This window comes from Musca vetustissima, unplaced genomic scaffold, assembly GCF_032173495.1.
Source record: "Musca vetustissima isolate MV318-11 ecotype Yass unplaced genomic scaffold, APGP_CSIRO_Mvet_v1 utg74539, whole genome shotgun sequence".
Taxonomy (NCBI): domain Eukaryota; kingdom Metazoa; phylum Arthropoda; class Insecta; order Diptera; family Muscidae; genus Musca; species Musca vetustissima.
The window spans coordinates 8365-26723 of NW_026889126.1; the positions used below are offsets into that span (position 1 = coordinate 8365).

General features: G+C 35.1%; 1 protein-coding gene across 1 annotated transcript in view; it reads left to right on the forward strand.

Annotated features, from left to right (window-relative positions):
- Positions 1-4830: 4830 nt before the first annotated feature.
- The window catches only part of LOC133336853 (5-hydroxytryptamine receptor 2A-like), a gene marked incomplete at its 5' end in the record, with an annotated part of 48633 nt that continues 35104 nt past the window's right edge, over positions 4831-18359 (forward strand). Inside the window, one exon of the mRNA XM_061545126.1 lies at positions 4831-5226. Coding sequence (XP_061401110.1) covers positions 4831-5226 — 396 coding nt within the window. The remainder of the gene's footprint in view (positions 5227-18359) is intronic.

Below are 18359 nucleotides of genomic sequence, written 5' to 3' on the forward strand. Positions count from 1 at the left end.
TGAGTCAATTTACGCATGTCCGCCCGTCCGTCCGTCCGTCCATGTATTTTTGTGAACAAAGTACAGGTCGCATTTATGACCCGATTTAAATGAAATTTGGTACATGTCACTTATTTGGCCCAAGGACTAACCCTATTGAAATTGAAAAAAAATCGGTTCAGATTTAGATATAGCTCTCATATATAGTTTTGTCCGATTTTATGTTAATGGTGCACCATATTTCTAATATTGGTCCGATTGAGACAAAATTTTGCACACAGTACTGAATTAGGTCTAGATCGATCTATGCCAAGTTTTATTTAAATCGGTTCAGATTCAGATATAGCTCCTATATATAGTTTTGTACGATTTTATCTAAGTGGAGCACCATACTGCCAATATTGGTGCGATTGAGACAAAATTTTGCACAGAGTACTAAATTAGGCCCTGATTGATGTATGCGAAGTTTTGTTGAATCGGTTCAGATTTAGATATAGCTCCCGTATATATTTTGTGTAAATGAAGCACCATACTGCCAAGATTTGTCCGACATTCTATTGCTCATATATTTTAGATTGGTATATGTATGGGATCTTTTAATTTAGTTCAAATATCTACTAACTTCACGCAGTTAATTTTGACCGATTCCATTTCAATGTTCCTCCAAAAGTGCTATGTCAATTCTAAAAGATATTGTACATATATCTTGTATGCACCCAACACGGTTGATACCCATCATAACGTTGGGTGCATACAAGTCGGTCCCGTCCGACTTTTGAACTTTCCTTACTGGTTTTAAAATGGATTTTATATTAAATTTTGACTTTCTACAAAAAACTTTAACTTCATTTAAAAAAAGCTACAGGTCATTTATTCAGTTTGCATTTTCAGTTGCTTTAGTTTTTCCGGGATATTGGAGTGTAAAACACATTTTTCCGAAAATTGTCTGTATAAGCCAATAACACGTCGTTGATGGTATAAACCTTCGTCTCGGTCTTTTTCATTCCGTTCTCAAAATAGTCACTTTAAATCCTATAAATTTTAAAACGATATCATCATGTCTGTCGATCTGCTGTAATCCGAATTCCGAAGGAATCGATCGGCAAAACTAAAAGATCGTATTCGAATATGATATATATCGATACACACGTTCATATTGAACCAGCAGTTTCCACCCCAACCCCCGAAATATAATCCTGTGTACGTTACTGGTGGCCTCATATAACTTTGCCCTCTACATTGCAGTATTTTGAGAATTTTGTACACATTTTTCCACCTACCAAGTGTCGTCAAAATCGGTCCACGTTTTGGGGGTTTGAAATTTTTAAAAAATTAAAAATTGGTGAAATTTCTATTTGGTGTACATTGTGGTTTACAAGAGTTTACAGGTCCACTTATTGGTATGTTCATTATATTTTCATTTCAATTTACTGTTTGGTATTCCTATGGTGGAGGATATCCAATGTTCGGCCCGCTTCTTCACCTTTTAATATTTAACATCAATCTAAATTGTTTAACCAGAAGTAATAAATATTGGATCAACATAAGATATATATATGTGACCTTCAAATTGCGGTATTGGGAGGATTGTTTCCATAGGTACTATCAAAAGTTCGGTCCGGTCGAACTTAACGCCTTGACGTATTGTATCGACGCTGCGCTGTTTGCATTAGCGTGTCGTCAAAGGAAGAAGTCGCCGGTACGGAAAAAAATATATTACTTCTAGTTAACAAATTAATGAATTAAAATCGAATGAATCTATTTTAGAAAATATTCTACATAACACACATATGTCATTTTAAATTAATTAATTATAACGTGACAGGTTGTCACTGTGTGTAAATGCAAAACTAACAAAAATGCCAATGACGGCTGTTACTTCTGTTGCTGCAGCCAAATTAGTTGACACTAACATTTCATCAGACCTGAAACGCAATAAATAGCTTCCGGCCAACAACGCGATATGCAAATGAAGCAACACAAAACTTATTACATCTGCAAATGGTTCCTTTTTTGTTTATTTTCTTCGATGTCTTTGTTTGAGCAACGCCATGACTTCGAATAATTTGCGAAAGAGTTGCCTGTCTCAAGCCAAAACATTTGCTAAACGAATTGCAAACAGTTGCTGTCTTCGAAATTATTTCCCATAATTTGTGGCAAATTTATGCATTTCACTCGTTGGCTAGTTTAGTTGAAAGTTTTGCCGTTTGCCATAGATCCTTGCTCATAATTTTCTTTACTTTAGCTTTGATTGTCGTTGGACAAAGTGGGGATATCGTAGGAGAGAAAAAATTGTGAAGATGAAGAATTTCAAACAAAGCAAAGTAAACCACCAGAAGCGTTATTATTATTTTCATTTTTTCTTTGAAACGCACAAATAGAAACGAAAGAGAAGAAAATAGACAATCATAACTCTTCTCAAATGTCTTGTTTACAAAAAGGGTTATGTATTTAAAATATGAGTATCAAATTGGGTATTTGAATAATATCTACTCATAGAAAAAATATATAACTTTGATATTTTGATGACAATAATGTAATATGTGCATGAAATTGGAGAAAATATATGGGAACTATATTTAAATCCAGACCGATCCTTACCACTTTCAAGAGGATTGTCCTTTAACAATTCCACTTTACAAAAATACATTGCGAATAAGAGGCTATCACAGGATTTTAATTCGGTGGGTGGGGTGTTGGCTGCTGGTTCAATATGAAATTTTTCCTTTCGGAAACAAATTTTTTGTGTATGCGTACGTCCCTGGAGGCTATACCTAAAACGGGACCAATATTGATTATATCGTATAGGAATCACCAAAAACTTGGAGTTATCATTATTTTCGATGCTAACATTTTTGCAACACAATGCTTTCCTTCGTGCTAAATATTAAAAATATCGAAAATCGTTAGGTATCAATATATTTTGGCACTAGGACTAAATGTGGACGGATATAGTTCATCTGTTGAATGATTACAACAGATGGCTAAATCATCTTAGAATTCCTAACTTTGTTGGGTATAAACTGACAATTTCGAGTGCAAATTATCCCCCATACGATGGTGAAATACGGCTATATGGGGACAAATCCAAAACGCTGAATAAATCAGTTAACTATTTTAATATAATAGAGGATAGAGGGAGATTTGTTGCCATATACGCCTACAAAATACTAGAGAATTCGCTGGAAATACCCGCTTAAAACCTTCAAAATACCGAAAATTCGGGAATTCCGTTATATGGGGGCTATCTGAAAGAGTGGACCTATATTTACAATCCAACTTCCCAAAACTACTGACATTTGGGGGGCAAATTTGTAAGGTGCCACTTCGAAGCATCCTCCCAAAATGCGGAATATTGGAGGGTACAGTAATGGATCAATGGTAATAGTACTTACTAGAAACATCTTTTAGAATCCAAAATACCAATTTTATTGCTAAAGGTGTCCTACATATTGGGGACGAAGGTCACGGTTAACTATTAACAAATTTTGCTAGGGAGATTTTCTCCTCAATGAGAGTCCCTAATATCAAATTAGAAGAACGTTGAAGAACATGGCCAAAAGCCTCAAAATACCAAATGTTGTGGGGTATCGTTATATCATCAATATTGCCAAGTTTATTGTGATTTCAACAGACAGACAACGCATAGACAGATAACTAATGAATCTTTCGAGGTGTTGCAAAGGGAGTACAAATTTAATATACACCCACGTTATGGTGGAGGTATAACATATAAGCAAGGACACCAACCACAACTATAAATTTCCAGATGCGCAGCTTCTAGGCAGCGTTAGATGGCAGTCCCTTTACCCAAAAGAATCTACAATAGACCAATCCTATACTTAGCTGAAGTAAAACCGATTAACGAAATAAAAATAAATAAAAATCAGTTAGCGGAGTTGTATAGTCAGACTGGGCCGACCAACGAATTACACAATTTCGCAGCTTTACAAACTCTTGGGGATACCCAAAGCTACAACACCCTTTCAACATAGTTGGGTGGGGTATAATGAACCACAACAGGATTATATGGAAATGACTTTGACACATGAAACAGACGCGCATTGCACAATGGAATTTACGAACTGAAGCATCGACGCTTGAATAGTTAGAACTGCAAAGGGTCACTAGCTCCATAGATCAATAAACTGACCTAAGTCAACTTTTCCGTTCTGGTACTAACCCCTAAATCTTGGTGCAGATCTAATTTATATACCCAAAGTGGTGCAGGGTTTTATATAGTCGGTTTGTTCAAAATCGAAATATCAATTTAGACTTCAATGAGTCGATTTTTAAATGTTTATTTTTCCTACTGGATGATAATAACAAACAAAGCAAATGGCCGCACTTATTAAAAATTATGCACATCGTAATATTGTTTCCAAACATATATCAACTTCGAAGAAAATATGAAACAGCTTATTTCTATTCAATTTCCCCACAACAATCTAAATATTTTTGTCTATTTACATTTAGAGGAAAAAGAACTCTCTGACATGTTTAATAACCCATCTGTGTCCGTTTGGCATGCGGTCAGTGGGTCGGTCGTTCAGTCGTTTTGTTCGGTCATTTATGGCCTTCAATTTGTGGTTTCTGCAATGGAAACCCGATTGCCATGATTTTGATTTTGGCTTTCGGTTACTTGATTCTTGATGCCTTTCTTTTATCCTTGCAAACAGACAAAAAAACCGACGTACCAATATTTGTTATTTGTTTGTTATTTATGTCCTTTATTCCTGCAAAAGGAATGAGTGTGTCTGCATGTGTGTGTATTTGCGTGTGTCTTTCTCTCATTGTATTGTAAGTTAATCGCCTTTTATTTTCAACATTTCTTTCTTTCTTTCTTTTTAGCCTGATTTGATGGCACAGAAGAAACGCAAACGTCTCAGGTTACGTTTTGGCAAATTCACAAATGTTAAGACCAACATGGCCATGGGTCGGGTCACCACACTGGGCTTGGTCGAAGGCAACTCAACAAATACTGTCAACACGGTCGAAGTGGAAGACACCGAGTTCAGTAGCAGTAATGTGGATAGTAAAAGTCGTGCTGGCATTGAGGTGGCCAATGCTGCTGGCAGCCACATCAACGCCACCGCCACCCACAGTCACTGTCATGGTCATGCTGTCGTAGCAACGACAACGACGACAGCAGCACCACCAACAACAACAACATTATCGTCGACATCATCATCAGCGCCTGTAGCAGCTACTGCCAACACCATCACCAATTTAAATAATACCGAAGAGGTAAAGTATCCAATTACCATATAAGATGGACTATGCAACCGACCATTTATTCGTTCGTTCAATGGAAATTTAACAGGTTTTTGGGAGTGTGTGTGTGTGAAAGTATTTATGGATATCTATAGAATATCACACTTACAGCCGCACACACTCACCTACACACTTGTTCAAGATCTTTTACTGAAATACCATTAAATCCTGTAAATATTGTATTCATTTAAACCTTCGGCAGGAGTATGGCTCTTTAGCCGATTATTGGGTTCGGTTATTCTTTTTTCTTCGTCATATTGTCTTACAAAGAATTACAACAACATGTTTCAATTTGCCTTTTTTTGTTCATTCTAATTGGCATAATGAGGGTTGGTTGTATTTATGCGCCTTAAACATGTCATGTCCCTAATAAGAAATAGAATTCTATATGTGAGCACATCGAAGAAGGATTTTCCACCGAGGACGACGAAATACGACTATTGCAAAGGATCAGGTTGTAATTTGCAAAGTTGAAAAGGTTAATGTTTTACACAACATTACGCACTAATTGAAATACGCCATATTTTAGAGATTTTAGTAGTTAGAAGTTCTGTGGGATGAAGTTTTCTTACAATTTTTTTTTGTAAGAATAAAAATGCGTATTTAACTTTTATAATACAATACATGACTTAAATTACATAACTTTGGTTTTGTACAAAAGATACTATAGAAATTTCAATTCGTAAATATATGAGTCCTTACGAACCGTTCAGAAAGTTGTAGAGAGGGTGGTACTTCATGTCTGAACCTATTTGTAAACTTAAGAGCACAAATATGTGCTGACAAAATATTTATTCATGGTATGTAAATGAGTAGATATTAAAAACGTTGGTCTCCCTATCACTGAGAACAAAATTAGTTTTCGATGTTTATCCTGACTTCTGTATTATATTTGTCGGAGTCGGGAAATATGATCTAGATAGTCTCAATCTTCCTTGTTCGAAGTTTGGAAGGAATGATATGATATACAAAATTTGGATCAAATCGGTGCCAAAACAGACATAGGATATATAATGATTCCGGTTGCAATTTGGCAATTACTCCCGTTGGCCATATGTACTAGCACAGACATAGGATATTTCTAAAATGACTCCTAATTGTCTGACACGGTTACAATTTGGCGTAGGGGATGATGGATACCAAGCAACGGCTCTGATTGGCTTTAAAATGGCAAAAACAAGGCTTATCTTGGTCTCCCTTTCATCCTAATTGTGGACACTGGCCTCCCCGCGGTTTTAACTGAGGGGTAGCTACTTTCATCACCATCATATTAAGCTGATATCTGCCACGAGTTCACCCACAAGAACTATAAAAAATGGGTTTTGGCGTCTGGTTAGTTACCCCTAATGTTGGCTACACCCGCAAACGTATAAAGGACCACGACCATGCGAATTTGCACTTAGAATGTGCGCACGTTGTATAGAACAGGTGCAGTTTCCCTTTGATAGATGTAGTCAAGTAGTACTAAACCGATAATATTGCCTCACAGGAATTGCGATGGAATGGGACAGACGTAAGTAAATCAGACGATTCTGCACGTATTATAGCTTCCACGAATAGAGACATAAATTTGGCTGTGGATTTATGGTTACCAGGATAATAAAAGACCTCATCTCCAAATTCACCCCAGTAGATGAGCGAATTGCTATAATCCATATAAAAGCGAAATTCTTCTGCATTAGCCTTATTTGCACCCATACTCCGACGGAAGACAAAGATATATTTTACGAGCACATAGAAACAGCATATGACCACTGCCTGTCATGACATTAAAATTCTACTAGGAGATTTTAATGCAAAAATCAGAAGGGAAAATATTTTTGGCCCACCGTTGTGGAGAAACAACCGACAACGGCATGGGGTTGGTTGACTTTGCGTCAGCAAAAAATATGGTAGTAAGCAGCACCAAATTCAAGCGTCTCGATATACACAAGACCATCTGGATTTCTCCAGATCAAAGAACGAGAAATCAAATCGATAATTTTGTGATAGACGGAAGGCATTCATAAGCGTTCTATCGATTTGAAGAGCGAATATTCATTCGGACATCCACCTTAAAGCGGCCAAGTTTCGAAATCGTCTTACTGTAGCAGCAAAGGTGCGATCTAACACAACACGGAAAATCGACGTCGAAAAGCTTCAAACACTGCAGGTTGCCGACCTGCTTGACGAAAGCACTCATTGTCCCGATAATAACATAGAAACACAATGGCAAGGAATTGTCACTTCCTACAAATAGCAAAAGCAACAATTGGGTACCAAAGACCACTATCAAGAAACACATGATACGATCAGGAGTGTCATAATGCTACTGAAGTGAAAAACGCATTGTATAGGGCAACCTTACAATTAGTAGCAACACACAATGCAAAAGAGAATCATAGGGGGAAAAGGAGAGAGAGAAACGTATCAAAAAGAAGAAGGAACATGAAAAACATGTGCATCAGCAAATCGAAATGTACAGGAGTCAGATTGAAGTCCGGAAATTTTACCAACGAGTAAAACACCAAACTTAAGGCATTAGTGCAGGTACATCCTCCTGTATAGATGCAGAAGGAAACCTGGTGACAGATACAGACAGCGTGTTGAGGATCTGGAATGACAATTTTTCAAAGCTTCTGGTATGAAATAGTGGCGGTGAAGAATATACCCCAGAGCCAATAAGAGATGACGGTATAGATTGTATACCACCTAGCCAATATGAGGGCAGAATAGCAAATAAACGGCTGAAGAATAATAAAGCAGCAGGTGCCGATGGTGACAAGACGAAATGTGTCAACTATAGAGAAATAAGTCTCCTTTCTATGATTGAAGCCAATAGTCAATACGTTTTAGGACCATACCAATGCGGTTTCAGGACTGCCAAATCCACCATTGACCAGATTTTCATACTGCTCCAAATCCAAAATACCCACGAAATACATATCGACACATTGCACCGATTCGTCTATTATAAAGTCGCATTCGACAGCCCAATCCACTCAGAGGTTTTAAAAGTCATGGTTGCGTTCGATATTCCTGCAAAATTTATACAGCTATACAGGATAACATTAATCGTTACAAGGTCAGCACGTCAACAGACAAAAGGAATCAAGATAGACCATTGGTTCCTTTTGAAAATATGCATAGAATCACTTTTTGAATCGATTTATGCATGTCCGTCCGTCTGTGCGTGTTAAATTGTAAACAAAGTATAGGTCGCATTTATGATCCGATGTGGAAAAAAATTGGCACAGCTCATTTGCTTTGCCCAAGGACGAACCCTATTGAAATTGGGAAAAATCGGTTTTAGATATAGCTCCCATATATATTTTCGTCCAATTTTATGTAGATAGTACACCAAAGTCCTTATATACCTCTCGAGTTGCACGAAATTTTACACTGCGTACTGAATTAAATCTATAATGATGTTTGCTAAGTTTCTAGAAAATCGGTTCAGATTTAGCTCCAATATGCATGGTGCACCAAAGTACCTATATATCGTTCGATTTGCACGAAATTTGGCATAGCGTACTAAATTATTTCTATTATGATTTGTGCTAAGTTTCGAGAAAATCGGTCTGATATATATATATATATATATATTTGCACAAGGTATCGACGGATGCAGACAGATGCACAGCCTTCATACATATTTCAAACGGGTGTCTGATTGAGATTAAATTTTGAAGAGTGCGGCTTACTGAACAGCATGTATCAAGTATTCTCTAAATCGATTTACATAAATTAGTCCCATTGTACGCAAACGACTCTAAACTTGCTTAAATGAAATGAAATTTACCATAGGGCCCAGAATGGTATAAAGATCACATATGGGAATTTCCGGCAAAAGGTAAAACAAAGTCGAAGAATTTGTTTATTTAATTGTGCTTAAATACGTAAAGTAACGGCAAAAATACAAACAAATACTACATTTATTATGTTTTTCTTCCTGTTCTTACAATAAATACTCCAGAAATAAAAACTGCTAAATCAAAAATGTCGCGTGAGTTACGTCGCATGAGTGACCTAGAGAAATCCTTTGCAATAAAGGATATAGGCACTTCCGCAAAAGGTAAACCAAAGTCGAAGAATTTGTTTCTTTAATTGTGCTTAAATACGTAAAGTAAAGGCAAAAAATACAAAGAAAGACCACATTTGTCATTTTTTCTTCTTGTTCTTAGCATAAATACTAATTTAAAGACTATAAATGCAGACACTGCAGAAATAAAAACTGAAAACTCAGGAATGCCGCGTGAGTTACTTCGCTTGAGTGACCGATAAAAATCCTTCGCAAATAAAGGATATGGTAAATTTTGAAAGTGCGATAATAATGCTAGATATATCTTAGTCATGTAAAGAATATTAAAAGGTCAAAATATTCACACACTTCGCAGAGTTTTCCCATTATTAACATTGATGTCTAAAGGCCCTCAATTTTTTACCACTTATAGTACTCCTAAGGTTCTACAGAAAAGTCTTAAGAGAGAATTGTAAAAAACTAAATTGTTTTCGATTTATTTAACATTTAAAGTTTGATTTTGCCACTGAAAGTCGTGTAAGACGCGCTCTTTTGTGGTATTTAAAAGGCTGAAAACCGGAGGCTCTCAATTTGTTTTACGACTGATAGTACTCATATGGTCCTACAAAAAAGTATTAAGGGAGAATTGTAAAAAATTTAATTGTTTTTTTTATTTATTTATAAAGTACTAGCATAGGCCCGCTACGTTGTTAGGGAATCTTTTAAACGTTACAATAAATAAACATTAATTTAGCTATACAAAATACTTTTAGATTAAGTATATCTTATCATATCTTAAATTTTCTAAGAAAATCTTAGATTTAACACTAGAACGCCGAAGGTGGTCATTTTGACCGCTTTCCAATTTCAAGTACAAAAGCAACTGTGCATTTAATGACACTTTTTTTTAAAATTTGGTGATTTTTTATAATAAACGTAATTCTATGAGGTACAAAAAGTCACCATATTTAAAAAAAAAAGTGTCATTAAATGCACAGTTGCTTTTGTACTTGAAATTGGAAAGAGGTCAAAATGACCGCCTTCGGCGTTCTAGTGTTAAAGTACATAGTACTTTATTATGCAGAGACCTGCCTTTATATGGAGGATTTACATTAAAATTAAAACATGTTCATTTAAAACTGCCAACACATTAATACTTGCGGTATTCAACTAAATTCGAAAAAAATTTTGGTCTATTATTGATCACTTTCAGTAGAAATATTTTCCACGAAGTGAGAACTAAAATACCAAATTATAACTCGAAACATGATCAATGATGTTATGATAATATCAAAGTAGAAAGGCTACCCTAAAAAGTAGACCAATATAACCCAGACATACATCCCACTATGGTTTTTTACGTTTATTTTGGCATAAACTCTAATTTTAAAGCTATTGAATTGAAATTTGGTTTGTATACATTTTTTATGCTCCCAAGATGACCTACCAATTTTCATATGATTTGGGGCACTATTTCATATAGCTGCCATATAGCCGATCTGGCGATTTGTCCCGACTTTTTTGTTTATAAAGCTATTGAAGTGAAATTTGGTTTGTATAATTTTTTATGCTCCCAAGATGACCTACTAATTTTCATATGATTTGGGGCACTATTTCATATAACTGCATATAACAAAATGTTTGCTCCTTACTTCGGCTATATTTCCATTACTGACTGCTTCATTCAAAACAAAGGCCATGTCTCTGTCGTTGGATATTTTGGCTTAACCCGTAGCAGCAATGACATAGCGTATTTTGTGAAGCAACTTCGGAGGCTGATTTCCTTTTCAGCCTAGGCCCAGCATTTTCATAATTTAATTTTGGGCGACGTATTTTTTTGGGGAGACATACTGCTCGTCCATTACTATAATTATACTTTTGCTAAGCCATTTTGAATGTTTAGTTTTAAATCGCTCTAATTTACGGTTGAACTTTGGCAAATGCTTATTTATGTAATTAACAACGCATTTGGTCTTCATTTAAACTGATATTATTGATATTCTGTAACACATATTTCACAAGTGCATCTTCTGAGCGATTTTTGCTGCTCCAAATTTCAATAAGCGCTGCATGGGCAAACACATGTTTGTCAGTAAAAAACACGAGTTGGCACAAAATAGAACAAAAAAGGCTAGTTACTCATTAATTAACACACTTTTGTTAATAACTTGGCATTTACACCTTTTTGCAATGCTGTGCCATTCACAAGTTACACTCCACGGAACAAAACTACAATTTATAGATTTTATATAAAGTTATACATAAACAAAACATTTCACAGTATTACAACAACAGACAAATATGACAAAAGGGCATTTCGTCTTAATTTTACATACCTGCATTAACGTTTTCCATAATTACACATTTTAATTTTTTCAATTTTGTCAAATTACAAGCACTCGAACTTGGCTGACTTTTACTGCCAGTTGTACCAAAACAATGTGACTTTTAAAGCTCGCCAGCAAAAAAAGGGTTGCCACCCGCATTGATATTAAATGTTTTCTTTCTAATATGGGTGTCTACATTTAGGAAATCAGTTACATTTCAAAATATGAAAACAAACATAATTGACTTTATGCCAAAAATCATACTTTTTACCCATAGTGCATCCTTGGAGTAGTTGCAATGTTTGAGCAATATTTCAAATCTATATCTTATCTGTCTCTATACTGCGAGCTCTAGTACTAAATCGACAAAGACTTTTATTCTGATCAAGAATATATATACTTTATGGGGCCTCAGGTAAATCTTTTGAGGTAATGCCAACAGACTGGCATATCTAATATACACTCCAGTATATCGTGGAGGACATAATGTACTACATTTTCCCCAACCCATATAATCTAATCTAATATGAACACATAATTCCCATAAGAACTCTTTAATATGACCCCAAGTGGAAAACAGCCGACATACGAAAATATTTATTGGATAATAATTTCAATATCAACATTGTCACAGACATAACCTTTTCCTTTTTTTGTGTTTTCCCGAGTTCAATCATCGTAAAAAAGTTTACCTTTAAATATTTACAAAACACTTCAGCCAGTAAATTGAACGTCAAAACATTTTTGTCTAGTCTCAAGAAGGAATGTCATTCTCTCCCCCATGGCAGGTAAATGGCGATAACAAAGGCCCGAGAAGATGACGACCAAGAAAAAGAAGAAGAAGCAGAAGAAATCGAATGTAAAATTCATTTGAAATTTATGGTTAATTTATATGTTATTCATCGATTTTGTTTTTCTTCTTGCTGGGGCATTGTCGGCAGGTAAGTTTAATAAAGTATTATTTTCTGGTTCTTGAAAATATTACGGTCTCACTTTTTTATGACATTTTGGGTTGAAGTGGTAACTTGTGAACTGTGTGTTATCTGGAATTTATTTGTTACGGCATAGTTAAATATAAACAAACAAACGAAAAAAACGAAAACCTATCATGAAAATAATGTCAAAAAATGGTATTAACATTGGGTCATAAAACAACGTTAAACGAATTGAACCGCAAAAGATTTTCCTTTGTTGAGCTTTATGTCGTTTATAATAATTGCAAGAAATAACTCTCGTCTATTTTTTTACATTAACCTTTACATTTCTTAGGGAATGTTTCTGAAACGTCCTCCATAAAGAAGTCAATCACTCAAGGGAGAGAGACTTCTGAGCGTTGCCTACCAACTGGCATTGTTGTAATTTGAGTTACTATTTTTTGTTTGTTGATTGGGATTCAATGCTCATTTTCAATACGGTCGTAAATTTGCAACATAATTTTTATGCCATTACCACAGCAAATGTTTTCCTTACTTGCCAACCATCCTCCTCTCCTTGATGTTATACTTCATTGGATTTTTTCGTTTCGTTTTTTACGATTATGAACATCAATTGAATCCAGTTCATCGGAATTATGTAGGCATAAAATAAATGTGTGTTCTCTGAATTGACATTTGTTTGAGCTGAAATTACAAAATGCCAACGATGTACAGCCGGCAAAGGTGCTAGACATTTTTCTACGAAACATTGTACACTTTGTTTCATTAAATAAATATGGGATACAGGTGGGAAAAGCAAATATCGGTTAATAAATTGTTTGGCAAATTTCAAAAATATATTGCAATAGAATGATAAACATTTTAGGTATTTACATTTAGCCCCTAAGCTAAATTGGCTTACTTTTTGGGTTATAAAATTCTGTAAGGTAAAATAGTTTGTGGAAATACATAGAGGCTGTGTTGCGTATAATTCATGTCGTTACAAATACGATCCCCTTTTTATATTATGTAGGGTTTAGATAACGAGAGAATTTGTAAGTGTATTAGAATCTTGAATCTTGGTTTCGAGATAGCTGTTTATGTGTAGAGTTGGCACAAAGTCGTGGTTTTGAATATTTAGGGAACGAACTAGAGAAGCATTTGGTTCCTGAAATTCAAATATTGTAACGTTTTCCGTTCCAGAACTTAAAAGAATCTACTATTATTTTGATCGAACAATTTGTGCGAGTAAAAATGGTAAAGAGGAATGCTGTTATGTATATTTTGAAGTACTGCCATCTGATTGGCTGTTATATATATTTTAAAATATTGCCATCTATTGCCATCCATCCAATAATTTTGAAATGTGCTAACGATTTTAAAGATTATGGCTTTGTAAAATAAAAATTAAACTAATAGAGACAGAGAATTGATATTTGGTATAGAAACACTATTGGTCTGTTCCAGTTCTTTTTTAATAGTAAGGCTAGTAAAAGAGAAACACTTCAAAATCGCTCTCAGAGTACAAAATAATTTAAAAAGTTCAGGAACGAAAATCTAGTAAATATGCCAACATAACAGCCAATCCGAAGTAGGTATTCCTGTTTACCATTATTACTCGGCCAAATTTCTCGAGTAAAAAGTTTACAAAGAGAATGCCATTTTGTATTGTATTGTTATACTCTACACAACTATGTCAGGGTATTATAGTTTTGTGCAGCCCCAAGAGTTTGTAACGTAGAGAAATATTGGTCCTAGATCCACCTCTAAGTATACCGATGGTCAAATCTCGACTAGCTGAGTCGATCTAGATATGTGTGTCCGTCCCTTCGTCTGTCCAGTATAATTTGTAAACACGATACAGACCACAGTTATGTACCAATCTTCACGAAATTTTGCATGTAGGACCGGTTTTAATCAATGAAGAACCCAGTTGTTTTTGGACAAAAAACTTTATTATACCCTTCACCACACTGTGGTACAGGGTATTATGTCTTTGTACATATGTTTGTAACAGGCAAAAGGAATCGAGGTAGACCCATGGTTCCTTTTGAGAATATGCATAGAAACACTTTCTGAGTCGATTTATGCATGTCCATCTGTCCGTCCGTGAAATTTGGCACAGTTCATTTATTTGGCCCAAGGACGAACCCTATTGAAATTGGAGAAAATTGGTTCAGATTTAGATCTGATATATAGAGTTTCGTCCGATTTTATGTAAAAAAGTTTACACAGCGCGCTGAATCAGGTCCATACTTAGGTATGCGAAGTTTTTTTATGGAATCGCTTCAGATTTAGATATAGCTCTCATATATAGTTTCGTCCGATTTTATGTGAATGAGGCATCAAAATCCCAATGTTTGTCAGATTGGGACAAAATTTTACACAAAATACAGAATTAGGTCCAGACTGATGTCTGCCAAGTTTGGTAAAATCAGTTCAGATTTAGAAATAGCTCCCATATATAGTTTCGAAAGATTTTATGTAAATGATACACCAAACTCCCAATATTTGTCCGATTGGTATAAAATTTTGCACAACGCACTAAATCGGGTCCATTCTTAAGTATGCGAAGTTCTTTTGGAATCGGTTCAGATTAAGATATAACTCCCATATATAGTTTGTCCGATTTTTTGTGAATGATGCACCAAAGTCCCAATGTTTGTGCGATTGGGACAAAATTTTGCACAGAGTACTGATTAAGGTACAGACTGATGTCAGCGAAGTTTTGTTAAAATCGGTTCAGATTTAGATATAGCTCCCATATATAGTTTCGTCCGATTTTTGTTAATGATACACCAAACTCCCAATATTTGTCCGATTGAGCAAATTTTTGCATAGCGAATACAATTGAGAAAAATATGATGTGTGATAAAGATTGTTGAAATCGGTTCAGATTTTGATATATGTCTTACTTATATTTTCGTTCGATTTTATGTAAATGGTGCACCAAAGGCTGTTAAATTGAATATACAGTGATAACAAAAAACAAATGGTGGAGCAACGGTTGCTCAATTAGGTCCATGTGTTTATATATAGCTCCCATACATAATTTTACTCGACTTCATACAAATGGTACACCAAAGAATCCAAGTCTGCCCGTTTGACATGCAATTTTACATTGATTTCAGAATGGTATGTGTATGTTTTTTTTTTAATTTGTTTAAATATCTATCTAGATAGCACATTTAATTTCGCCCGATTCCATCTCAATGGTGCTCCAAAGATTCTATTAACATCTCTTGTAGGGTATCATGTAGTCGTTTCAAAAAAAAATTGCCCGATTCCATTTTAATGGTCTTCCAAAGATGATATGTCTCTTCTAACTACAGGATATTGTACACATTATCATCCCATGTATGTACCCAAAGTTGTGAAGGGTATCATATAGTAGGCTCCGTCCGACTTTTGATCTTTTCTTAGTGGTTTTTCGTAGAAATTGAAGAGTTACCTTTCCAATTTTAAGGTGTTTTGTTAAGTAGTGTTGGCGGGTTATTTGTTATACCGTTTGTATTTTGTCTTTGCCAAATATGCATGCGTAATCCCATACTTAAGTACAAAATAACTAATGAAATACAACCAAATTTTTTGGAATTTACTTTCTTCATTTTAGTTTTACACTCCCTTTTGATCGTCACTGTATATATTTTCATCCGATTTTAGGTAAACGGTGCTCCAAACTCTCAAGGTATTTCCGATTGAGATGAAGTTTTGAATAGCATACCGAAATAGTCTAAACTGACGTGTTTTAAGTTCAGACTAAGAAATATATATTTTCATCCGATTAAATGGGAATGATGCACCAAAGATTCTATGTCCATTCTTTTCACAACATTTTGCATTGCGTATTGAATTCAATCTAAAATTATGTGTGTTAAGTTTTGTTGAAATCGCTTCAGATTTTGAAGTAGCTCCCATATATATTTTTTCGTTCGATATCATGAAAATGTATACCAAATGAAAATGTTTGGAAATACATATGGAATTCGTTTCACTTCAACAGTCCTAGATTTAGTGTCACAGCCCTGTATAGGAAAACATATTTGTTAACATCCTTTTTTAAATTCCTTACTTTTGAAAGAAAGATCTTTTACATAATATCCAAATCCTTTAAAGAAAAAAAGGAAATTAATTCCATTATATGCATTTGCATTATTCAAGCTTTTGGTAAAATATATCATCAATTAACATATCCCCCAAAATAAAAATAACACTTCATTTAAATATTCGCTTTACACATTAATGCATCAATAACAAAATTAAGCTGAACAAAGTCATGACAAAACAACGACAACAACAGGCAATGAATTTCATTAGGAACTGAACACAAAAACGACAAATTTTCAAGTCAACGTTTCACATTTACATAGATTGCCTTTTGGCATATTGGAATGTGCATTGGCAGAACTTGCCAAGCGATAAGACAATTTGACAATTTGAATTTTTCTTCTTGATTAGGCATGATTGCAAACAATTATGTCGCATGTAGACATGTAATCCCAAGTGTCAAATGAATACAATTTAACCCCATTTTACCGATACCCCAATATCCAAAATGCTGATGGAAACGTTTTAATGCGTTTGGAAGAAAAACAACAAAATTAGCAACAAAACCATTTTCAAACTTCCGAACACGCCATTCAATTCAATTCTATTCACAAAATCAAAGTTAAGGGGCCATCCCCAAAGAATGCCTTTCAATCTCTTATCAAGTGGTGGGTATTATCAGAGGTTCCGATTGTTGAAAAAGTCACCGGTGTACTTGACTTGCCGTATCAAAAGATTGACCAAACGACCATTCAAATGAATGAACTTGACTTGTGAGGCTTTTGGGTGGTGGCGATGGTGATGGTCGTGAGGGGTGGAGTGAAGTGGATCTAAAAAAGATAAAAATAAATTAATTCTTTGGGTTAAAGCGCAGGTAAATGTTACCTTTTTCTGCTTGTCAGATGAACGGGGAGAACAGCAGCGGCAACAACACACTGTGACCTAACGTGGGCTATCTCAACAAAATATCCCTTTACCCCATTGCCAAGATAATGGAATGCTAAAAAAGGGAACAAATACAAGGAAGCAAAACAAAAAAGCCAGGAAGGAAGTAGCAAAATGGAATAGAAGGGTGTTGAGCAACAACAACGACAACAACAAAAATGTAACAACAAGGACGACAGGAGTGGAACTGACAAGCCCATAACTTGGCACAACGATTACCGAAGAGCATTCTTATCCAGCATTAAATTAACTTAATGTCCACGTTATGTTAATTCAAACGTTTTAGGCCATTTTGTGTTCATCGTTTTCCTGTATCTTTTATTGTACATTTTGCATCATTTTGTTGTTTCTTCTTCTTATGTGCTTGTCCTTGGAGCGGTAAGGGCAATTCAAGCAATGTAGGTAGATATAAACTGGCTATAAGCAATAACAATAAAACAGGTGTGTCATGAAGGGTATAGCAAAGAGTGAATCTGTGTTAAGGAAATTTGTACTATTTTCCATTAGAATCCCAAATTGATAAATTATAACCGACAAATATATACCCTTAGCCTATGGTTAGGAGCGTAAAACACATTTTTGTGGAACATTGTCTATATAGGACCATGTTACGATATAGCCCTCAAATAAAGCTTTTAGGTATTATTAAGTTTTTTCCAACTGTCCGAATTTAACTATATTTTTTACTTTTTGTCCGTAGTTTTAACCAGACCAGTGAAAATTTGTGAAAATCGAAATTGAGTCGATGAAAATAAATCGAAGGCATAAACATAAGAAATGTTTACACTGTGATGTAGTAGCAGAAGGGAGAGACCAACGGGCCCCATCATCAGATATAATCTAAGTGCGGTAAAAATATTACGTTGTGCAAAT